Source organism: Protomyctophum bolini (genome assembly GCF_963924005.1).
Source record: "Protomyctophum bolini genome assembly, chromosome: 2".
In the NCBI taxonomy this organism is placed as follows: Eukaryota; Metazoa; Chordata; class Actinopteri; order Myctophiformes; family Myctophidae; genus Protomyctophum; species Protomyctophum bolini.
Window position 1 is genome coordinate 24,099,916 of NC_137863.1, and position 25,539 is coordinate 24,125,454.

General features: G+C 42.4%; 1 protein-coding gene across 4 annotated transcripts; it reads right to left on the reverse strand.

Moving 5' to 3' along the window:
* Positions 1 to 812: 812 nt before the first annotated feature.
* smarcc2 (SWI/SNF related BAF chromatin remodeling complex subunit C2) lies at positions 813 to 23,560 on the reverse strand. 4 transcript variants are annotated; one of them, XM_080783840.1, is made up of 26 exons: positions 23,433 to 23,560; positions 21,993 to 22,112; positions 21,801 to 21,886; positions 20,920 to 20,995; positions 20,056 to 20,148; positions 18,594 to 18,663; positions 18,407 to 18,476; positions 17,371 to 17,446; positions 15,302 to 15,546; positions 14,632 to 14,756; positions 13,479 to 13,532; positions 13,295 to 13,332; positions 12,958 to 13,088; positions 12,806 to 12,877; positions 11,461 to 11,574; positions 10,304 to 10,457; positions 9,905 to 10,018; positions 9,750 to 9,812; positions 8,846 to 9,104; positions 8,472 to 8,660; positions 8,273 to 8,334; positions 8,048 to 8,168; positions 7,791 to 7,954; positions 5,684 to 5,818; positions 4,733 to 5,171; positions 813 to 2,973 (listed from the first exon to the last, which is right to left on the reverse strand). In XM_080783840.1, the coding sequence occupies exons 1-26, from the start codon at positions 23,541 to 23,543 to the stop codon at positions 2,906 to 2,908; spliced, it is 3,249 nt and encodes a 1,082-aa protein (XP_080639966.1). In that variant the 5' UTR covers positions 23,544 to 23,560; the 3' UTR covers positions 813 to 2,905. The 4 variants fall into 4 exon arrangements, with proteins under 4 accessions (XP_080639966.1, XP_080639968.1, XP_080639967.1 ...); XM_080783842.1 differs by having other exon boundaries at positions 8,529 to 8,660; positions 20,920 to 21,001; XM_080783841.1 differs by having other exon boundaries at positions 8,499 to 8,660; positions 20,920 to 21,001.
* Positions 23,561 to 25,539: the final 1,979 nt, after the last annotated feature.

Genomic DNA, 25,539 nt, shown 5'->3' on the forward strand with positions numbered 1-25,539 from the left:
ATTTCGATTGAACTTTACTTTTTTTCAATATCAGAGTTTAACCCAGTGCTTGGATATATGAGTCATTGTGCCAGTGGGGTGTAGCTTGTCACTGGCTGCAAGCTGATTGGTTGGCACTTGAGGCAGATAATACAAATTCTTATTTCCTTCTAAAGTAGTTCTCAACCCCCAAAATGATATGTATTTGTGTTGTGGACCCCTATCTGAAAATGTTTTGGGACGGGGAACACCAGAAGAGAATATTATTTGTTTAAAAAATATATTTAACATTTTTCAAACGATTCCAAAATATCAGATGTACAAGCGAGATTGTAGATCGGTTATTCTTGGGAACCACTGTTCTAAAATGTCCTAAATCCTAAGAGTTAAAATCTAGATGCATTCCAGGTTTTACTGGGTCAAGTCAGTCTGTCCGCTTTCTTCATCGTTCGTGATAAGGACCTCATATTAAGCATTTTCTATTTCACTTTACTGTGTAGAGTAACATTTACAGTAGCTCTCCATGCTGTTTGTAATACTATTGCTTGCACAAGCATATTAAGCTAGACTCGCCACAATAATGAACCACATTTTTGCAGTGACTCCTCTTCACGTTTTCATTTATTCCCCCCCCCCCCCCCAACACTTTAAGTGTTGGGGGTAAGCAAGTAAACCCTGGACATATTTCAATTTTGCCATTCAATACAAACGGCAAGTGTTAACTGTCAACATTAATTACGTGATGATTTACTGAGGAAAAGTTGATTTCTAATGTATCATCAATGCAATTGCTGCTACCTTCAGCATAGTGAAAAACATACTCAAACAGAAACTGAACAGACACACTTATTTTAAATCACAAAATCCACACAAGACAAAAGAAGTCAATTTATGATCACAACCGTGGTGGGGTCTCTAATACTGGCTATCTGGACTGGACATACTGCAAGTTTCATCACTGATTATATTTCAGGGCACTGATGTGATGCGCCATGTGTGCAATTAAGTAGTTTGTATAAGAACATCAGCAATCATAAAACTTCAGCCTCTGTTACAAATAATAAAACAAATGGCACTGAGCAGATAAAACTGAAGTATATCTGGGTTACAGATCATCGTAATGGCATGCATTCACATATTCACACATGCGCACACAGTCACGTCTCAAACTTGAAACAGAATCATACACATGATACTGAGTGGAGAGGATATAGGCTACAAAGGTAATAACAATATACAGTTATAATGTAGACATCAAAGAAATAAGATGGAAAACCTGACAGTAAAAAATATAAAAATTGATAGGATAAAAAGTGAGGATATTGTTGCAGATACTAACGACAAAATTCTCCATTGTCAGCTGTTTAAGGTGCGAGATCCCTTGTCTTTTACAGCTTAATTATTCCTTTGATCTAACAAAGACAAACTACTTAAAATGCGTTGATTTCCCAAGCAACCAGATTTGGATGTATAAAAAAAAGAAAAATCACATACAGCACTTGAGATCAACATGATTTAAAAAAAGATTTTGGTTCAATTCATTAAACAAAACAAAAAAACTCAAATTGTGATTAGAGATGACTTTCGCCATTGAATTGCTATTTGAGTCTTTTAGACCTGTTCAGTCATTTCTATTGAGTGAAAGTACATTCCTCACGAAACTAAAACCTGGATGCTTTAACGTTCTCCAGACCAAACACAAGTGACCTCATCTGAAGGCCCTGTGAATAAAATAAAAACCGTGCAGTTGTAGTTACTGCTATGCCAATGTAATATTACTTCAGATGCATCGTATCAGTCTGTTTAAAAGTGAACTCGTTACAGGGGTATCGCATACAAAAAGTAAAATCCTTCTAGGACACGGAACTGCCCCCTTGTGCGTCACTAAGGGCACATGGAAATTGAACTATCAATACTATGAATGGTTTTCATACTGTTATTCAAGGACAAAACATTTGCAACAGGATTGTAACAGAAAATTCAATTTACACTCAATATTTTCGTAACTGTTGGCAAATTGAGCTTATGTCATTTTAAAAGTGACTCTTATTGAAATGTTTCCACATCTGTCAGACAGAGTGGTGAGAGCAATTGACCATATTCACATGGCCTCAGGGGGTGGGAAAACCCACCCTACGGGTACCGTGTGAATATGGTCAGTTGGTTTCAGAAATGTGACCACCAGCTAAAATCTACTCATCACAGGCCATTATTTGAACCAAAGGAGGATGAAAAGTAACATGTCAGATTGAGTTTCCCAAACTCTAATTATGAAGTAATAAGACAATAACGGGACAATAAGTGCTTAAGTTCAATGCCATTAATGCTTCAAGTCTTTGAAAAAGACTAGGGGAAACATATACAAAGTGCAAATATACTTTTTTCCTTCCTTATCTTTTAGTTAACAATGGGAACTACAATGGGACAATATTGTAGCTACCGCTGGAAAAGATTGTTGAGCATGAGAACTCATGTAAGTTGTTGAAGAAATCAATAAAGCACCAATGGTCAAAACATAAAAAATATCAAATGGGGTCATGAACTTCTCTTTGTATCCTTGGGTCAAAGCATATTTGTAAGACTCTTTCCCAGTTCAACACCTCTAGTGTTAAGGGGAACATTAGAAATTAATGCATCATACGTCAGTGTATGAGCTAAGGGCGTGTTTTGTTTGAAACCGAGTGTTCTTCATTGGCATTTTCTTGTATAGACTGCATTCGCAGGGATCATTTTTTTACTGACCGATAATTCTGCAAAAATGCTGCTCTCTTTCTCGCGTCAAAATGTCCTGTCAATTTTTTTTGAATATGTCAGAAATGTGTCCTCTTCCTTCAGTTCATAATTTCTTCATTTCAGATGATACAGGCAGGCTTCAGAGTGGTTAGAGTCAGTCAGTTTCCCAGGACATTGTTTCTCTCTCTATCTCTCACTGTGGAGGGGGCACTGGCGCTGAGGGGTGCAGTGTGTCCCCTCCTGGCAGAGGGGCACTAGGTTCTGAGGGGTCAACGTCAAAAGAGATACATGTGACTAATTTATACAACATACACATTTTTACAAATGCTTCCGTCATACAGTCTGGAGCACGGAAGCTCTGAAAATGATCAAGCGATAAAGCGGATATGACCCCCAGTGATGTAAATAGGTTTTCAATGTAATTGGTCCCGGGACCCAGGGGTGGTCTTTCAGATGGGTCTCAGGGACAATGTCACTTCAACAATGTTACGAGTCATATTTTGATGACGTCTAATGCGGCCATGCAAAATGATTGTGTCTGTGGATATTTTTTTTTTTTACCGCAAATTTTCACGCATATTATTTTACGTGGATTCTTGTTACTGTACAGTGCGGAGTACGGTAGTGCGTCCAGGCAGGGACCCCGGAAGGGGACAAGGTTGTGTCCATTATAAATATTCTGCGTCTAGGGACGCAAAACACAGTATATTTGCAACACTGGACCCCTCTTTCACACTTCCGTTTGGTCTTTACAGTCACGCAAATGTATCAGAATCAAAATCATATGAGCATATATAGTATAGCTTTCTGGTTAGCAGAAAAGGAAATAAAATAATTGAATGTTAAGTTATTTTAAGATATATTTTTGTGAACGGATGACAGCTTCCTGTCTGGTTTCGAGAGGTGCAGTTCCAGACTATATGGCATTTGAGATTGTGGAATAGTTGTCTGGCTAATGGCCCCTACACACTTGTCGGCGAGTCATCAGATCGTTATGTATTTCACACTACAGGAGTCTCTTTTTTTAAATCGACTGTCATTATATCGTTGTGGGTTATATTATCATCTGATCATCTATTGATACAGTCGACAGACAGACAGATAGTGGTTGTGAGCAGTGAGCACATGCAGCTTGTGAAGTTGTGCTCTCATTGGCTGTAATACAGGACTTCTCGGGACGCGATACTGTAAGATGTCCATTCGGCGACAGAGCCAAATATCAAACCAGCTTGATATTCAGAAACAGTCAGGAAGGCGTCGGCGAGCACTTTTATCGGGGCTATATTTTCTCTCAGAGCCTTTCACACACAGCGAGCAAAACCTCGGCGATCAAAGCTTGATCTGGCTAATGGCCCCTACACACTTGTCGGCGAGTCATCAGATCGTTATGTATTTCACACTACAGGAGTCTCTTTTTTTAAATCGACTGTCATTATATCGTTGTGGGTTATATTATCATCTGATCATCTATTGATACAGTCGACAGACAGACAGATAGTGGTTGTGAGCAGTGAGCACATGCAGCTTGTGAAGTTGTGCTCTCATTGGCTGTAATACAGGACTTCTCGGGACGCGATACTGTAAGATGTCCATTCGGCGACAGAGCCAAATATCAAACCAGCTTGATATTCAGAAACAGTCAGGAAGGCGTCGGCGAGCACTTTTATCGGGGCTATATTTTCTCTCAGAGCCTTTCACACACAGCGAGCAAAACCTCGGCGATCAAAGCTTGATCTTGTGTCAGATCGGTAGTTTTGTCAGCGAGCGCCAAAAATGGTCCCCGACAGCATAACCGGAGCAAATATTGTGCAGTGTGTACGAGCCATAAGCGAGACTACATTGAGTGTGCAGTTGAGTGTCCAACTTAGCCACACACATTAAATCATTGTTGACAATAATATAATGTCAATGAAGTTATTAAACAGTCCGTACACTCGAGTCATCACATAGGGTAATAATGTAGGTTTCAGAACAGCAACATACTGCATTGTTGTGGTAGGTGTGTGTGTCATGCCCTCACCGTGGAGTGCTGCTGGGGTAGTGCTGGAGCTGGAGCTGGAGTGGGTGGTGGTGGTGGAGGTGGTGGAGGTGGTGGAGGTGGTGGAGGAGGCAGCAACGGCAGGGATCTGTCCTGGGGGACACGGGGGTGAAGTGTGAGACACTGCGGAGGACGGCTGGGACTCGGCAGCCGCACCGGAGGAGGCAGGCGGTGCGGGGCTGGGGGCAGGCTGCGGTGCGGGCGTGCTGGGAGCCTGCTGAGCAGCGGGCAGACCCGGAGGCGCTGGGGCGGCCGTGGCAGCCTGGTTGGGGTGAGGGCCGCCAGTCCCCCCCGTCTGGCTGTGCTGCTGGTGCTGGATCTGCTGGAAGTGCTGCTGACGAGCCCTCATCTCGGCGTACTTCAGCTGTTCCATGTGGAAGGACTGACGGTCCGCCAGCAGCTGCTGCCTCTGGTACTCCAACTAGTGATTGATTTTGACAGCAAGTTTTTAATTTAGTTTAGTCATAGTCTTTTGAATGAAATTCCAATTAGATTTATCTGAAATCTTTAAGTGTTAGTCTAGTTTTAGACTAAATATCATAACATACAGTTGATTTTGTCGACAACAATGTATTTTGTCAGTGCCTTGATGCCGTCATAATGGCTGATTTTACTCTTGGTTGAATGCTGAAAGAGCTTGTAGATCGGCTATTTTCAGAGCGCACCACCCGAGCACAACCAAACATAAAATTACTTGTGTTTTAGTTTTAATGGATCTCTTCTCCACTAGTCCCTCCCGAACATTGTAGTCTAGTTTTTATTTGTTGACAAAATTGTCAATATATTAGTTTCCGTCAGGTAGTCGACGAACATTTGTCGTAGATTTAGTTGCCGAAATTAACACTGATTCCAACTGTACATGAGTTACAGATCTTCAGACGTCTACAACACACACACGATAATCGGCAAGCTAGAACTACATGCCACACTCACCGCTTCCCTCTCTCTATCCATGATGGTTTCCAGTTCTTCAAAGTGTCGTAATTTAATCTCCAACTTCTTCATCTGGGTTTCCACCAGCAGCGCCACCAGTGATTTGATTTTCCTCTCCTCCACTGCAGCCAGGTGCTGTGGACAATAATACAGGCAACATGAAGAAGAAAGTATACATACCAGTAAGACGCGCAAACGCGGGAAGCGAACGCAGCTCGTACATATTTGGGTTTTGGACGTATAGCTGCTTTGGGGACTCCTTATATGGTTATGGCTGAGTCATGGTGACGTAATCACTCAGCTCCATATATGGGCACAAAAGCGGGACAGACAGACAGACAGACAGACAGACAGACAGACAGACACACAGACATGATCTGCTAGGTCTCATAGTAAGTGCTCACTGCGTTCGCAATAAGCTTTTTAACTACAGTTGCATTTTTGTCACCAGGTGTAGCTAGACAGTATTCACAGAGGTCTAGTTCCATTAATTAGAAGTATATTATATCATGTTGTGCACCCCCTTATTAATGTGACATGTCTCGAACAATCAGAATGGTGTTAGGTGCCCTAGATGGTCTGTTAAATACCAGTAAGACGCGCAAACGCGGGAAGCGAACGCAACTGTCTGTCCCGCTTTTGTGCCCATATATGGAGCTGAGTGATTTGTTTGTGATTGATGCAACACACTCCATATTTGGACGTATAGCTGCTTTGGGGACTCCTTATATGGTTATGGCTGAGTCTAACCAGTAAGACGCGCAAACGCGGGAAGCGAACGCAGCTGAGACCCTGCAGATCATGTCTGTCTGTCTGTGTGTCTGTCCCGCTGTTACTGTATATGTGGACCTGGCCCCTTTTGTGCCCATATATGGAGCTGAGTGGACCTGGCCCCTTTTGTGCCCATATATGGAGCTGAGTGATTGCTGATGCAACACACTCCATATTTGGATAGCGGGACAGACACACGGACAGACAGACAGACATGATCTGCTAGGTCTCATAGTAAGTGTTCACTGCGTTCGCAATCACTCAGCTCCATATATGGGCACAAAAGCGGGACAGACACACACACAGACAGACAGACATGATCTGCTAGGTCTCATAGTAAGTGCTCACTGCATTCGTAAAATGGAATGGTAAATAAATGGTGCATTTATATAGCGCCTTTATCCAAGGCACTTTACATAGATTGTGTATTACATTCACCCATTCATACACACATTCATACACAGGAAACCATGTGTAACAGAGTTAGAAATATCTTTGTATTCATTTCTACAAAATCAATGTGCTTGCCTTTCAATGTATTGTAGAGTACTAAAGCCACCTGGTGGATGAAAAGCACAGCTGCATGTAGTGTCCCTTTTTGTGCGGGTAGGTGCATGAGAGCTCGTTGCAAACAATAAATACATTTTTTTGTACTTTATATCAATTATTTTCACTCTTTGTTACACAGATTTGTGTACTGTATGCACTGTTGTATTGATGAGCAGTGTCATCATCATGTATTAATGTGTTCAAACCTGGTAGGCTTTGTTGAATGGCAAACATTTTTGTGTTGTAATTCCAGCATTGTGAATTCCGGTGTTTTGTAAGGGATGAGGGTTTTTATTGTCTGATAATAGGCTTATAGTGTTTTATGATCTATTTGTGGATTTTTTAAATGTTCTGTAAGATAAGAAAATAGCTCTCAATGGGCTAGGTGCTCTATGAAAAAGAAGAAGAAAGAAATTAATTAAATACCACTATACATGTATGATCATATGATTGTAGTTTGCCTCAGCAGAGGAAATCAATTCCATGCTGCAGATATGTGTACTGTATGCTGTGCTGCTGTGCTGTTGACGAGTCGACCAGTGTCATGTATCAATGTGTTCAAACCAGGAGCTACAAAGTAAAGAGTAAGAGGAAGTCCTGTGTGGCCATGTCATCACTTCTACACCATAAACACCTCCACCAAATACACAGACAGACACAACCCGTTACAAATGCAAGGCACCAACCTGCTCATCGGGAGCAATTATCCCGTGATCTAACTGGTTCCCAAGCGGCCGCTCTACCCCTGATCCACTGTTATTTATCGGTGTATATGAGGACGTTGTACCTTGGCTTTCACAGCAGCAGCAGCCAGGGCAGATGCAGCAGCCGTGGCCAGGTTCCCCTCTCCCACTTCACGCTCCACTTTAGCCTTCCTTTCTCCCTCGCTGTCTCCTTCTCGCTGTCCCTCCTCTGTTCCCTCCTTTCCATCTTTCTCCTTCTCTCCGTCACCTAAGCAGATCAAAAAGTTATTTCACAAATTGGAGGAGAAAAGAAAAATCAAGCGCAGTTCTTTGTACACATGAAGTGTCAAAATGGACGCACCCATCTCCGAGTCTGTTTTCTCGGTGTCCCTCTCCCCTTCGGCCTCTCTCCCTCTCTCTTCCTCCTTCTTCCCGTTCTCTCCCTGTTTCTCGTCTTCCTCCATGGCTCCGTCTTTGCTCTCCTGTGGGCCGACGGAACGGGATAGAGCACAGTGAGGCTTGAGGAAATGGAAACAAATCACCACCACAACGGGAAAGCACAGTTTCCATCCAACAGAAACCCTACCTTGGGTTCCCTCTTCTCCTCACTGGATTGGCTCTCACTCTTGCTTTCCTCGCTGCTTTCTTCTACAGGGTGAGAGAAAAGAGAAGTCAGAAGCCATTATTTCACTTTATCTCTGGCTTCATCTCTTCCTGTCTGTCCCTCAATCAGTTAGTCAAGCATCTCTCCCCAGAGTCTGTTTAGTCTCCTGCGTAGCGCGTGCCTTCGTGTGTGTGTTGGTCCGTCCTACCCGGTTTGTCTCCGTCCTCCAGGCCAGTACCTGCGATGCCACTCCCCTCCAGGCCATAGAGTGGGTCCTGTCTGCCGCTGGCTCTAGCTGCCTCCTCCACCCTCCGCACATGAGCCTCCACCAGCGCCGCTGGAACCTCTTCCTTCATTCGTGAAAACTCCTCTGAAATGGAGACAGAGGTGTGACATTGTTAACCACTTAAGTCTGTCTTGGAATTCTGGATCAATCGGCAATTGATGCAGCAAATAGGAGTCAATATTCTAGGTGGCGATGGTTATGCTTTATGTAACGATGCTAATGATTATCGGCCCATTAAAGTGGTAGATTAGTGCTGAACAGCTTCTCACCTAGAGCAGATTTGGCTGCAGCAGAGGCAACGCGTGGGTCTACCACGGAGGCGAGGAAGGCCACGGTGCTCATGACGGGGTTTCCTGCCTGGCTAAAGGGCACTGGCTGGTAGGCCAGCGGTCCCAGGGTGGTGGCGGTCTCTTCCAGATAGGGGTCCTCGATGGGCAACCGCAGGAAGTGGAGGATACACTCGTCCTGGGTGCGACTCCCCACGTGCTCCGACACCTTGTTCCAGTCATCCTTGTACATTTCCAGGCCCTGCGTGGGGACAGGAGGGCCTATCGTTTAGCCAAGTGATTGATTCTCAACCTTTTTCATTTCAAGGACCCCCAGTTTGATATGCATTAGGCCACAAACCCCCATTTGATATACATTAGGCCAGTGGTTCCCAAACATTATATCCTGTGACCCTAAAGAGAAATTAGAGGCCTGGGCCATGCTCAGTGGTCCAGGCACCTTGGCTGGTAATCCAGTCTGTCCGTGTGCTGCGGGTAAGACTCTCGATCCCGACGGCCTTTACTGCATGTCTTCCCCCCATCTCTCTCCCCATTTTCTCTCAGCCTACTGTCTGTCCCTCCATAAAAAATATAAAATAAAGGCGTGTTTGCCTTAAAAGGTTTGCCCAGGACCCAAACTAGTGAAAATAGTAACTTTGCGCCCCATTGTGAGCTCTTAAACATCTGTTTTCTAATTTATGGAATTTCTTAGATTTTTCTTTTAGTTATTCATGAAATTACTTCAATTCATGATTCATTTTTAGCTTTTTTGAGAATGTTTATTTATTATTATTTTTTAATAATATTAATTAAAATCTAGATGTAGGAAACAAAAAAGAAATGGACCAATAACAATGTGTCTATACAAATGTCCCCCTGTGTTATATTAGGATGAGGAAATCCTTGCCTCGAGTAGCAGCAGTGTCTCCTGTTCAGTCCATTCTCTCATGGAGCTCGCTGTGTTCTTACTCTGGAAAAGAAAAATGTGAAGACAAAAACAAATCAGGTCATTGTGCAACAGAGCAGTCGGAGCTTCACGTGTACATCTTCTCTGACTTGTACCTTGGGGGTTGTTTTCTTGCTGTACATGTCCGTCCGCAGGCCAAAGTTCTGCAGGTCTACCGGTTTCTCCTTCACCTTATCTGGGAAGGACAGCATCTGCTGGGGAGCAGGGGTCTACGGGGGAAATAAGAGGGGGGGAAAGGACAGATCTATGGTCTAGCCACAACAGTGTCACACAAAATACTGATTTTCAAATGAAAAACACAATGAAATTCCATGTATGGTAAAGATTTACCATGCACAAGGTTAGAGGACTTGGAAAGAGATGGAAAGATGTATTTTACGGGGAAGTTACATTACAGCACGGATGGTGAAAAGTATCAAAGAAAATCAGAACGAGCCTAGTGGGTGTGTGCGTGTGCATGTGTGTGCTGTACGTGCATGTGAGTGTGTACCTACCTGGGAAGCCTTGGGCTGCAGGGGCACCAGGCTGGATGGAGTGTCTGCTAAGACGTGGAAGTGAGACGTAGGTGGAGGACCCATTGGCGTGGGCCTGCTCTCAGAGTCCACCTGGTAGTTGATGAGGCCCCATTGCTCCAAGAAGGCATGGACCCTGTAGGTAAAGATAGAGGGAGGGGATCAGTAAGTCTACTTTATGTAGTTTATTTGACTTATAGCATGTTTGACTTAAACTACTTTTTATGTACACGTATGTGTTGTATGCCATGCTTTTTTGTTATTGCTTATTGTAAATCGCTCTGGATTAAGAGTGTCTGCTAAATGCCTAGATTGTAAATTGACAAGGTTTGATCATAGGGGGAGCTGTGGGGAAAATCATGTTATAGTTCCAGGAAGTGTGGTACCAGGAATATCTATAAAAGTACAGGAAGTGAGGCGGCCATTTTAGGTATCAAAAAGAGTGTTTGATGGTGTTTGTTTGTCAAAGAGACTCTTTTAAGGCCAATACTAAACCAGAATCAAAACGTATTAGACCACTGAGTAGTTTGACCGAAGAACTTTGTTTAGGGGAAGAAAGGAAGTTTGGTCAAACATTTCTGACGGTAAGCTTGGTACCAATTCAGAGCTGTTGGACAAAGGAACCGGCTGTGGCTTCTTGACTTGAAGGGTGAGGAATATATATATTTTTTTAGCAATGCATTGCCTTTTTATTTGATGACTTTATGTATTACCGTACTTGATTTCTGGAAAATAGAAGATCTCCAATTTTTTATTCGATTAATTTTGGATTACCTTTGGGTTAACGTTTTTGATACTTGACTCATTGGAGACAGGATCTTTGCGTTGCAGGACTTTAAACAATCTGAGTTTGAACATTAACATTTGTATTTTGAAATCTTGATCGTTCATTTGAATTGAATTATTATTTTTGTTTGACCCAGTTTAAGTCAGATAAAGATATTGCAATTTAATTTCAACAGCTTTGTGTTTTCCTTTTGGTCTGCAACACAGTTTGGTTACAGTATAAAGAATTACTTCTTACGACGACATACAAATTTATGGTTCTGACTGTTATACCTGACTATGCATGGGTTTTAACAGCATTTCTGTTTATTGTAATTATTATATTACACTTCCCGTTCAGATATTCCACTGACCTCATGATGGCACACACATCTCCTGCAAGATTCCTGCGGCATGCAGTGGAGGTCAGATACTCCTGGGGGTTCAGCCGGTAGGTGTCAATCATGAAGTTCCTGTAGGCTAGGTAACTGTCAAAACACAGAAATGATTGACAAGATGTCCACAGCAGGATTTACCCCACAAAACTGAATCTCTGTGATTAGATATCGTCACTGTCGGGTAGCAAACCCTATATGTTAAACGCTTTTCATGGAATGGAAATAAGAACCTGTGTTCCAGTAGATCTAAAGTAGTTATTTAGTCACAACTCACAAGCTCTTGTTAATACTTTCTATTGGTTCAATATGTATAGAACCCCACAGACAGACTTCACCACTTTCTGTCTCTGTTCTGGCCTGGGCATTATTGGCGAATAAGTTTCATACCGACAATAGCTGATCTAAGTTCATGACACATAGCATCGTGATGCACTGTGAACGTGTAGATCGGCTATTTAAGGGACCAAGCAGTCCCGACTTGGTCCCTTATTGTTTATGACTGTTTTTTTCTTCTTCTCCTTCTCCCGCCAAAAATAGCCGTGCAGTCGGTTTTCACGAAACTCTGCAACATGGTAGAGGACCATGCCAAACGGTGACGATGCGAAGCCCATGACCATTGGCCAAACGGTGGCACTATAGCACTCAATGGAAAATGCAATAAACTTTGACCACGCATAGCTCATGAACCGTTTGACCATAAATACAATAAAACTTCGATACACATATGAGTCTCCTCATGCGGAACAAGTAGCGTGTTCTTATTTTTTACCTGACCCTTAGATCACCCGCCATTTTGAATTACCGGTATATGAAAAAAAATCAAAATGCACGAAAATGTCTGTACATTAACACAAGGTTTTATGACCCAATGAAAATTGCTGTTTTGTGAAAATTCTTCTTCTGCCCATAATACTGTATACATGCACTGTCACATGCTTATGAAACTTTAGTTTACAGTATAGTAGAGGGTCATGCCAAAAACTGAAACCAGTCTTACTCCAATTGGCCAAAGGGGGGCTCATGCCTCGTTTCCACATGTTCCTTGACTCATGGGGAACACATCTGTCACTTTGACCAGTATGCTCCGCCCTCAGCTATTCCGCCATTTTCAGCAGTTTGAAAAATGCTTATACCTGATTTTCTGCCTGGATCTTTGAGCAATTTTCTTTATTACTTTTGCTCAACACTTAGTCATATGACAAAGTAAGCCACTAATTTATGAAAAAGACTAAAGATTGGAGACAAGATTTTTTGTTGTTAAAAATATGTCAAAGAGAAGTGATACAAAATGATAATAGCAATTGTCCTAAAGAATACTCACATCTCCGGAGTTTTGGATTTGTTCTTGCCATTGAAGAACTCAGGGAGTGCTCTGCGCTCGATTGCATGAACACTGAGGGAAGACAAACATTTACATCACAAGTCTGTACACCCGATCAATTGATTTGTAGCTTTGTAACTCCATATTATTACCTGTTATAGTCGAACCACGCAGCATAGCTGGGGATGATGATGTGATGGGTCTGTTCAGTGACATTGTCCTCATGGAGGTCTGAGCCTTTCACTGGCTCACCCTTAACACTTGGAGAGCCTTCTTCCTCCTCCTGTCGGTACAGAAGTTCAGAAGCAGAGTCTCTGTCACAGTCACACAAAGGGGTCGCCCGCTGACAATAGGCGACCTATCAGCCCACGGGCTTGCCTATTGTCGGGCTGTGATGCTGTCTTGCGACAAAGTATGAATCAGGCTTCAGACTTCTGCAAGATTCAAAAGCATCACTTTTACAACTTTTACTTTCCACTTTGAGCTTACCTTTCCTGCCGTCTCCATAGACTCATCTTCTTGCTCATCTATACAAGTCAGAAAAACACATGGGTACATGAAACCTGGTTTAACTATACTATGATCTAATAATGAATGGTTCAACTCTACTATGATCTAATAATAGCAGTTAAACTCTGAATGGAAAGTAAAGTAATCGGATTAAGGAACTCACCCATGTCTGTTCCTCCTTTTACTGGGGTGGAGTCAGAGTCTCTCTTAGTGTTAGCTATGAAGATAAAGAAAAAAGCATTACATTCCCTTTCACGCTAATCCCTTTTTTTTTAGTAATGGGTGTTCTTGTTATATTAAAGTTATTGTGCATGCGTTGTTTCGATAGAGCTGGGTTCATTGTTCAGCTTGTATTTTATTTTCAAAATAATCGAATATTGATTATATTTTATAACCTATCATAAATCGATTTGTTTGAGTAACTGTTGTTGCAGCCCTACTCGCACTTGTAAGTAAAAGCAGCTGCTAAAAGCCTACTGTTGTAAACTGTATTTGTGATTGATGAGGGTCAGGGTTCCCACACATTCTTAACAATGCATTTTCAAAACTTTTCCAAAATATTTTACCCCATTTCCAGGCCTATAGCACATATATCATATAGACTGACTCGAGCTAAGCTGTCATGTGACAAACAGAACAGATCTAGAAGCTAACAACATCACGGTGCAACATATAGATGTATGTTGTAGATCTATTATTTTTGTCACGTGATGTCCTGTATACATTAGGCATTTCACATAATGCCTAATAAGACGTTTTTTGGTTTGTTTAAAAAAATAATCAATGGCCAAAAAACTGTAAATTATATCCAAAACATAATATAATTATGTTCCAAAACATTTGATTAATTCCCACACCTTTTCCAGGCCTGGATTTTTTTTTATTAATTTTTTAATTAAAAAGATCTCCAGGAATTTCATGACAGTGGGAATGGGAACCCTGTACATAACACAGTGCTGTTTACTTGTATTAGCGGGGTTGCTCTCCTCTGTTACATACGACACAGTGCTGTTTACTTGTATTAGCGGGGTTGCTCTCCTCTGTTACATACAACACAGTGCTGTATTAGCGGGGTTGCCCTCCTCTGTTACATACAAAACAGTGCTGTATTAGCGGGGTTGCTCTCCTCTGTTATATACAACACAGTGCTGTTTACTTGTCTTAGCGGGGTTGCTCTCCTCTGTTACATACAACAGTGCTGTTTACTTGTCTTAGCAAGGTTGCTCTCCTCTGTTACATACAACACAGTGCTAGTGTTTACTTGTCTTAGCGGGGTTGCCCTCCTCTGTTGCATACAACACAGTGCTAGTGTTTACTTGTCTTAGCGGGGTTGCCCTCCTCTGTTGCAGGTACAGGAGAAGCTTCGTCCAGGTCCTTAGTGAGGTCCTCTTGCTCCTCCTCTCTCTGACCACGTTTGGACTTGGTGTATGGAGTGGTCGGCCTGTCGTCCAACAGATAAAAGGTATGTTATGTACAACACTGGTTCTTCAAAGGAGGGGTCCATGGATCCCCCAGAGGTCCTTGGGGGAGGGAGACATTTAAAGGGATAGTGGTTCCCTAAGGTAACCACTATTGTCTTAGGTGACAAAAACAAAAAATTATATACATGAATTCAAGTCTCCATGGGGTGAGTAATAGGAAAATAAGTCATTTTGGGGGTGAACTATTCCTTTAAGCCCATTTGATCTTTCGTCTATTAAAAAATAGCCGATCTACTCGCTCATGACGCATCACATCGTGACGTGTTGTGAGCAATTGCCATATGTCGAGTCGACAAATCTTCTCTTATGGACCCCACAAATGGTGTTTTGCTGCACAAATGCATATCAATTTAGGTGTCCTTGACATGAAAATGCTTGAGAACCACTGATGCACATTGCACAGACGGTGACAATAGTGGTTTAGCTGTGACAGCAACGCAGGGTTCTAGACGGGAACATTGTCGTCGTACAGATGCACCACTGACGACACACAAAGTTCACACACCCTTTCTTGGTGTTCTTCTTCTTGCTCTCCTGTGGGGGAGGCGTTGGAGACGGCGACGGGGACCGCTTCCTCTTCTTGGCACTGCCGGGCTTCTTGTCGCGCCGCTCGTCCGGCGTGGTCACCTCGTCCGTCAGGGTCTTGGCCGATATCCTCTTCCTCTTGGGGCCCGCCTCTCCCACCTCGTAGTCCTCCTCATTCATCCACTCGTTGTACTGGTCCAGGTCTAGGATCCACTTGGCGTGGACCTGTGGCGGACAGCAACAGCAGAAGACATGGAAGTTATTGTCAGTCACACACGTGAACTTGTAGATCTTCTAGTCTAACCCCCATTTCAGTTATGAGTCACAAACTGAGCTGAGGAGCCGTTTACTTTAGGGCTGCATATAGATTGTTTTCTTAGCTATTATTCAATCGATTATGTTTTTGATTACCGGTAATCAAATAATCAAGACGTTTTTTGCATCCAATCAAAGCAAAATAATTATATTCAATTATTTTATAAATCAAATGGAACACATCTCGCTGCAATGTGTTGTGAGCTTGTAGAGCTGATATTTTCATATTTTTTAGGGATACCGTTTTGAAACAAACCTTTTATTCAACAAAATCGATTATCTTTATAATACATTAGATTAGTTTGTTGCATGTTTTTCAAAACAAGGTTACAAAGTTGCATTACAAAGAACAGCCTAAAATCAAACGACATGCAAGACAGATAAAAATACATCTACAAATAGGACACCATGAAATAAACCTGATTAAGATCTAACCAAGAGAGGAAATAAGGTAATACTAGGGAACAAACAGGAGAGTTGGGACACAGCCAATATGGAAATAAAATGGTTAACGTAATTAGATTGTCTAGTAAAACTATTAAAAATAAAGCAACAGAACAGCATGTACTGTTCATATAGAGATACTATCAGTATTGAAAGACTGGAACTATAATTCACAGCAGTGACGTCCCAGTGTAAGTTCTGGTAGTCAACCTGGCAATTTGCAATTGTACTTCATATTTGAATGGAGTAATATAGAAATGTAGTGCTTATCTACAGTATGGTCTACTACAACTAGGGGGAACCTAGGGGTTCCAAATGGGAGAGAGAGCGAGTGCATTTTCCGGCACCAGCCTAGGCGCCAACTGTCGATAGTAGCCGCGGCAGGAGAGAGTGAGTGCATTTTTTCCACCACCAGCGGCAGCAGTCCGACACCCTACCCAGCAAGCCAAATGGCGTCATGATAACGTTATGATGACGTCCTCCGGTGACGTTCAGGACTAGACAGAGCACAGTCCATATGGGGATGATCTTTACATAATTTCCAGGACGTCTTCACTAGTTGAAATAATGTAGCTTATTCTGGGCCAGATCTGACAAGTTATGATATGACTTAAGTTGATCTGGCCTCGATCATCTGACTCTCCGATTAATCCAGGGTGCGCATGTCATCCTGGCAGCACATGTCAGGAGCCACGGGTGAGTTTTAACCAGCAACGTTGACACCCTACCCCAAACCTCACAGGGAAGACACGGGTGATTTTTAACCAGCGACGCTGACACCCTACCCCAAACCTCACCGGGAAGACACGGGTGATTTTTAACCAGCGACGCCGACACCCTACCCCAAACCTCACAGGGAAGACACGGGTGATTTTTAACCAGCGACGCTGACACCCTACCCCAAACCTCACCGGGAAGACACGGGTGATTTTTAACCAGCGACGCTGACACCCTACCCCAAACCTCACAGGAAAGACACGGGTGATTTTTAACTGGCAAAGCATGTCAGGAGCCACAGCTGTTATCGGCAGTTGCGGTGTTGGCCGCCGAACGGATGGACACTCCCGTGGAACAGAGCGGCAGTGGAGTATCATAATCCCCCCACCTTACACACACACCGGAGAATGCACTCGCTCCTTCTGCCAAATGGAACATTACAGGTCTGTAACTCTGACAGTGTACACATGGAACCAAATGGAAGGTTTGCGAACCACCGGTCTATAAAACAACAACATACTAAAGGCACAAAATTATGTGCGGCGGGAGATGAGCTGTGATGATGATTCTGACCTTCCTGGGTTTTTCTGCGCTGGGAGCGTCTTCCACTGCAGCCTCCACCTCACTGGCCGAGATCCACGTGTCATAACTGAACAAACAGAGGAACCAGGTCAGAGGTCAGATGAGGGTCAGATGAGACAGAGGAAACAAGTATGGGGGATGAAAGGTGATGAAGGACAAATACAGATTGTAAATGGTGCATTTATATAAAGAGCTCTACAACGTGGTTTATATTCATTATTCACCCATTCACACCGACGGCAGAGCGTGCAAGGCACAATCCTGCTCACCGGGAGCAGTTAGGGGTTAAATGTCTTGCTAAAGGACACTTCAGCAGTAAGCCAAGGGGAGCCGGGGAATGAACAGGGAACCTTTCGATAGGCTGTGTGTGTGTGTGTGTGTGTGTGTGTGTGTGTGTGTGTGTGTGTGTGTGTGTGTGTGTGTGTGTGTGTGTGTGTGTGTGTGTGTGTGTGTGTGTGTGTGTGTGTGTGTGTGTGTGTGTGTGTGTGTGTGTGTGTGTGTGTGTGCAAAGCATTTGACACCTTTTGGTTTGTACAATTAAAAAAGGCAACAGCAACTGTCACTCAAGTTATTATGGGATGTGGTGTTCATGTATCTGTGCTGGTGTTCTGTGGGTTTTTTTCCCCAATTTATTTTAAATAATTACCAACTTTTTGCCTAAGACATGACCAAATCAGGGATAAATTGTTAATTACTACCGATTATGTTTTATTATAGATTACACCATTTAGTTTGATTACCTATAAAAAGAGGAGCGATCAGGGCTCCTCTCAGGGCTTCATACTTGCCCTGATGAAGACCAGTTGCTGGTCGAAACATGTTGACTTATCTATGAAGTATCTTGATTTTACGCCTTATCCTCCGTTATTTTTCGGCACTCGGATCGCTCCTCTTTTTCAGGCTTTGGTTACCGTCGATCCTAGAAGCACCGACCTACATTTCTCAACTCAACTTTTATCTCCATTGAGCACCTGGTTGATCTCTCTTTGGCTTTAATTGAACTGCTCCATCCCTATTCAGAACCCACCTGTCTGGATAATAGCCCCAGTGGAGCAGCACCTGCTTGTCTCTCTTCATCACAGGACGCACCCACTCTTCTGAAGCAGGACAGAAGAGAATATTAGCTCAAAGCTGGACAGTTACTACTGCAACATAATTCACAATCAAATCTCCAGTGAAAAAAGAATTAAGGCAATTCCTCAAGTTAGCCTCACCTTCCTCCAGACTGGTAGGAATAGGAACCACCACATGGGAGCTGGTAGTCTTGTCCTCAGTCACTGAACCCTGCAATAGAAAAGTCAAGTCACAAATAATGGATAATACAGTAAGGCAAGGTGAACGCCAAATTGAATATTGAATATTTGTCTTTACAGTGGTTCTCAAACCGTAACTGACTTTACTGATAGACTGATGATAGCTTCCTGGTTTTCTCATGATCCTAGATAACTATTTGATGTATTACCTTGTGCTGTTCTTGCTTACTGTAAGTTGCTCTGCTAAATGCGGCTGCCTAAATTGTAATTACTAGTCCTTACCCGTTCTGAATATATGAACAGCAAATCATGTTCAGTGTGCGATGTAATAGATCACATTACTGATAGGGGGGAATTGTTTACAGATGGTCTTGGGAAGTTGGGTTTGGCACAAAAGTATAGGCTAATTAAATGCTGTAGTACAATCATAAGTACACCATTGATGTGTGATGTAAATATGGTGGTGATATTCTGCCTATAAATGGAAGTTATTGACTATTTTCAAGTTCGGTGTTGCACTTTGTAGACTGTCCCTAACCGCTCACCGTCTGCTGCCCATGGAGATATAAGCTATTAAACGGTGAACGCGGAGGTTGACTTTTTGGGCTTCAAAGCAAGTTGTAGTTTGTTCTTTATATAATCAGGATAAGAATTTGATGTTTTGTGTGATTTAGGAACGTGTCGTTGTCATTGCATCTGTCTGTATGTATTTTGTCACTGGTGACACTGGTGACATGTGATTTGCGGGGAGATGAGTTGTTCAGTACCGCGGGGGGTACTGCGCCCTGGGTGCGGTTGGATTATTATTTAATATAAATGGGTATTGTACTGTAAATATGACATGAATATGAATGCAAAGTAGTGGTTGTGTGGACAGGCTAGCTGTTGCTGTTGTGCATGGTGAGATGTGTGCAAACGTGTAGTTTAGTAGGAGAAGACGGCCAAAGGATGCAACACACACACACACAGTCAGTGGCGCCAAATTGTACTCTTTGTTGTGTTGCGGCGGTAGCTAGAGGAAGCATGCCAGTGGGGTAACGGTGAGAACGGTGGCCTGTGATGCAGGTGTCGCTAAGGGGCGGAGGTGTGCAAGGTTAATTCACTAATAAATTCATTATTAATCATTAATGTGTCAAATCGAAACCATATTCATATGGTCAATGCCTGTGTGAAAAGTGGGAGTGATTGGTGCAGGCAATGAGGAGATACTGCGGTGTTTCTGACAGACAGACATTGACTGAATTATAGTATGATTGAATTGGACACAATACAAGTATGTTTGAAAACCAATGGTCTAATAGATCAACTGGTCGAGCCTACATTCATGAATGTAATTTTAATGATTGGATATCGCCACTTATGAAAAGTTACTTTTTGATCTGGGATCCTCTGTGAAACAAGAAAGAAGGAAGAAAACTCCTACCTGATGTCTCTTAATGATGTCCTTCAGTTTGCCCAGTAGCTTGGGCTCTATGTCTGAACCCAGGCAGATGACAGGTCGAGTCAAACAGTTGTTCTGGTGGTGGAGAAACACAGAAAACGAGAGAAGACATAATTATGCTGTGTGTATAGTGTGTACACAGGAGATTAAAAAAGGAGAGAGAAAACACTAGAATGTCTTCTATTGGAACGACTAATGACTCTTGGCAGAATCTGCAGTGGAATATACATTTGGTCTCTGCTAGATGTTATGTTTTGGCTGCTTGAAAGGCTTCCATTTGAAAATTGCTTTGTCAAATCACTGTTAAGTGATGGAGGCCCGCAGTGCAGGATTACTGGTTACTGTAGTAGGTCACATGATTGGATGATGACTTTCTGTGAGACTCTAGCAGTTTTCATATCAGCAGATCTACTGTTGATTTTGACAGCAAATTTTTATTTAGTTTTAGTAAAATCTTTTGAATAAGTTGTAGTCATCTGAAATGTTTGAGTCTACTTTTAGTCAACTAAATATCATGTGATTTTAGTCGACTAAATCTACAATTGATTTAGTTGACTGAAATGTATCTTGGCGGGCCTTGATGGGTGTCATAATGCCTGATTTATACTGGTGTTGAAAATTGCCTATATCTACGACTACAAGCTCACAATTCGTCGCTCTCATCATAGTCGACGGAATCAACACTGATCACTGACACTCAGTCAACTATGTAAAAAACCCTACATAAACAATACACCTAAAAACAGTAAGAGTGAGAGAATCATTCACATTTTAACAGTTTCAAAATTGTAGTGTAAAGAATTAAGAACAGTGGTATTTTGATGTTCCACAAGAAAGGAGACTTACCTGCACTAGAGACTTCTCTATGGTCATGAACATCTCCACATTCCGGTCCATCCTCGACGGATTCTGGAAGTCAAACCTGCGCCTACCAGGAAATTAGACTGGAGTTACACATGAAACAGCAATACTGTATAGTATATACTTGATACGGTATAGTCAAACACCCAGCTAGATCAGTGATCTCCAACACATGGGTCATGTTGAGCTTGAAGCCAGGCAAATCAAGTTACTACTGTTGTCTTTTTAGAGGTTTGGTTTTATCTGCTGTAAAATGAATTGCCCAGTTTGGGGCAAACAAATAAACTTGACCTTGACCTCCCTAGTTAGCAGCACACATTGTGCACTCTCTCTAGTTAGCACACACTGTACTTTCTATTTAGCTGCTAAATTTTAGCAGATAGGCCTACAGTAAGTGTTCAGTCATAGTGGATAATTCCAGTTCCAAGAAGAAAACACCTTTTCTTCACAAACGTGAAGAGAAAAGTGGTAGCTTGATATGTGGAGCCAGCATAGCAGACAGTAAGAAAACTGTGTTTTTAATGTTCTATTAATTTTGTTTTCCCAACAAAACCAGCTTGTAAGAGTATTTGGTAGGAATGTTGCAATGTCTGTGAGGCAGACTAGCACGAATACAATTTTATTCATAAGAATGTCGCACAAACACAAACATACACTTGTAATGAAGTAGGTAGTAATATATGTTATGTGTTATTGTGTAACTGATTGAATTGTTTTATATCAAACAAGTCGCTGCCATATTTTGCCCCTAAATAAAGTTGGAGACCCCTGATCTAGACATAATATTAAATGTGTCCCTCCCCACTTCAACGAAGATGGGATCATATGCATTTCTAACATTAGGCCAGCTAGAATGAAACTCTTACCATCCCTGGTCGCTCTTGAACTTGTAGGCGGCAGCCAATATGTGGCAGAGAGCCCCTCCAGATTTAAAGTCCAGAAAACATTTCATCTGTGGACACAAAATAATTAAGAAAACGTAATTAGAGAGAGAGAGAGAGAGAGAGAGAGAGAGAGAGAGAAAGAAAGAAAACGCGGGACGAATGAATGAGACCTACTGGTAGCTTAGTGAGGGGTGGGTTGCTGACATGGCGTCCAAACACCTCCTCCTGGAACTGAAGCAGTTGGACAACCAGGCTGGACAGAGACTTGTTGGTGGGGGGCTCTGCCTGGATGTACTGTGGAAGCCAGAGGACAAGGAGATATTAACAGGCTGGACAGACAGAGACTTGTTGTTCAAATAGGGGTCATCGCCATGCTGACTTGTGGTGGACAATTTTGGCAAAATTCTATTTTTGCCATGGACAGTCATACACACATGAGATCTAGACCTAAATGACCATTGCTGGTCTGTAACTCTGACTCTGAGAGTGTACAAATGGAACCTGCGTCCATTTGGTACCGTTCCAAACTCCATCTGATTCCATTTGTACACTCTCAGTTATAAAACCACTGTACCAATACCAGACGTACCAGTGGACTCATAATGTGCCATACATAGTGTTGTACTACATTATTCTGAAAATTTGCCACAGACCAGGCCAAGTCTTTCCACGGCCGTGTAGACATATTGATGTCCCCTGTGTCCAAAGTGCTTTGTGATTATTATAAAAAATAAAGTAATAGCAATGTAATAGCTGAGTAACGCTGAGCTGAGCCTGCTTTCCACTACTTGTGTGACACTTGTGTGTGTGTGTGTGTGTGTGTGTGTGTGTGTGTGTGTGTGTGTGTGTGTGTGTGTGTGTGTGCGCTTTATTGGGGTTAATCCTTTTAGCATAGCATTTTAGCAGTATTCAATCAATCAATCAAAAGCAATGCTGCCTCAGCTGTTATAATTTTTCCTCTGTATAGGCTACTGTGATTTAGGTCACAAATGATTTGGGTTCTATAAAATATGAAGCACTCGCATCTAAGTAAGATATTTCTGTATAAAACAAGTATGAACAAAGAATGGGTTTTTTTTTTCTTGTTTTTGCAATTTTGCATCACTCGCAGTGTCCCCCCCAGTAACAGGCCATGATTGCAGACAGATACGCGCGCCACAGAAAAGGCAACATCTGGATTTGGGCACCGGGGCCAGCCAGCAGCAGCAGCAGCAGCAGCAGCCAGCCACTATTAACTGTACGCTCAAATTACTGCTAGCTGTCTGGCTAGCTAGCAGCAGACAGGCAGGCTCTGTACCCCCCTTTTTGCCATAAATACATATTCCCGGTTAAAATATGTCCTAGATTTGCGTTAGATCATACATAAACGTGCATAGCGACAATCTCATTGACGCATGCATCTACGGAGGACGTCGTCGCCTCAGCATCCTTTTGTATTCCGGCTCATGTGGATTAAAACAGCTGGACATTCTGCAAACCATCATCATCTCACACCCTCCCTCCTCTCTCTTTGTCACTCCTTTTCGCCGAAGGAAGACATGGAGAACCGCACAGCTCATTGTAAAATCATACAGTGCGTGAAACGCAACGGTAAAGAGTCAAACGAATCGGTACCTTTTTGTAATTCTTTCCCAGCCACACGCGGACATTATCGAACTGCGAAACGGTGTCAGACGCTTCAAAATATTTTACATTCGGGCCGCCGTCTTTCTTCCGCACCGCCATCTTTGCCTGCAGACAACTTGCCGACGTCGACTGCCGCGCAGCGACGAAGAAACGCTACTGCGACCTCAAAGGCTGCTGTAATAACAGTGAATGCACGCGAGGTGGCGTAGGTGTGCAAACAATGTCATTACAAGATATCAAAATGGACTATTCTGTAATAATAATATTTTTGAGTGGTGCAACCACTCCAAGGAACAGCAATGTCCGTGTGTATGTGTTCACCTATGTGTTGGATAATGAGCACCAATATAATGAGTACCAGTAGGGGCACTGTTTGCCAGAAACGGAGAGAGAGACTGCTAATGAGAGAGAAAGAGAGAGAGGAGGGGGGGGAGGGGGGGGAGTTGCACCACTCGGTTCACACGGGTGTGATTTTTTTTAGTAACATTGGGGTAAGGGGCCACATCAAAAGTTCATCAAAAGCTAAATTCCAAATGTTAAAAAAAAAAAAAAAAAGAGCATATCCACTAGTAACTACTGTTGCCTTGGCTTGTCTAATTCTAAAAACCTTTTTTTTTTAAATGACTGAGTACGTAGATGGACACCTTTATGATGTATTTTCCTATAAGCTCGGCTGTATCATTTATTTTCAATTAATGATTTCTTCAATGCATACAAAGTTAGAACTCAAAGATACATTTTCAATAACATCGTCCTCTTGTTAATCTTCATTACTAGAGGGAGAGAGAGAGAGAGATAGAGAGGTGTGAAGTCTATTGATTATTTTAATCCTTCTATTTGTAAGTCTGTGATACTCTCAGCTCAGGGTTCCATGTGGGGATTGCTAATGGGGCTACACGCTTCCCTCTCCAGCCCTCTCCCCCGTCCAATTAACACTAGACTGGAATCTGCTAGAAGTGAGCACAGGGACACTGAGAGAGAGAGAGAGAGAACCTGCCCTTCCTCCCCCCCATTCAACATCTCCCAGACCTCCCCATGTGCACCAAATTCAGCATAAACCTTCACATTCAGAATATAGGCTTACCTCTCACTTTTAATTAATGATCTGTCTCCTTGTTTTTATTTCATCGAGGTGAGACCTCTGTTCAGCCAACACTTTACCTGGGGGTTTGCTGAGGGCAGAATGGACAGAATAGTGGCACGTCTTAAAGTGGATGTCTGCTCTAAAACTAAATTCATGTTATTCCTACAGTATACGACCCTAGAGGCAGTTGAATCAATGTTTCCCGAACACAAGTATCTCTCCCCTGAAGCTAGAATACCAAGAACTATAAACTTCCAACAGTAGTATCAAGCTTAACACTTGGGAGCTGTTTTAGCATCAATGTTTGCTATGTTTGATTGATTAAATGTATGCTTACATTCATTTTTCTTATTACACCCTAATGAACTTTATTTTCTAGCACTACTAACAGATCTGAATGAGTCCTCAATATTTACAAAATCAACCTCCTGTTTATACGTACAGTAGGCTATATGATATATTATGAATATTAATATCAGTGGATCAGCTCCCAAATGTCAGAATATGAGTTTGGGCTTTCTTGTTTCCAAGAGATATAAGTGGTAAAGAAAGCAACGTTACTCAAACTCACTGGCACAGTAATAGTCCTGACATTTTTATTGTGTTTCATGGTCTTCTATGGCAGAGTAAATCTATGCTGATAATTATATATAATATAACATATACACACAGTTCAGCTTGCAAAGGTACAATGACAACAATCAATCCATACTGTTGTAAACAAAGGATAACGGTGCCAGGGAGCACCTGGTATGGCACAGAAGTTTTAGCCATAGCAGGATGGACATCTGTACAGTATGCAGTGTTAAATGTCATCTGAATTACGGCACAATAATGAGGTGTGACTTTGTCATGTTCCAAAGTTCTATAGTGGCGCTCCACTGGAGACAAGCCATACAGTGGTCTGCCATGTTTCTTTTTGTGTCTATTTCCGCTATAGGCATATTCAGAAGAGTATTATTATTTTGACAATATGATACACTGAGCCTATCATTTAATTGTCATTGTAAC

What these genes read in the sequence shown, in the direction of transcription:
- smarcc2 (XM_080783839.1), bottom strand. Translation starts at nt 23,543, where the DNA reads ATGGCGGTGCGGAAGAAAGACGGCGGCCCGAATGTAAAATATTTTGAA. An exon ending in CTATGGAGACGGCAGGAAAG is followed by an intron (nt 13,089 to 13,294) that starts GTAAGCTCAAAG and finishes CTGTACCGACAG; the next exon opens with GAGGAGGAAGAAGGCTCTCC. An exon ending in GCGTGGTTCGACTATAACAG is followed by an intron (nt 12,878 to 12,957) that starts GTAATAATATGG and finishes GTCTTCCCTCAG; the next exon opens with TGTTCATGCAATCGAGCGCA.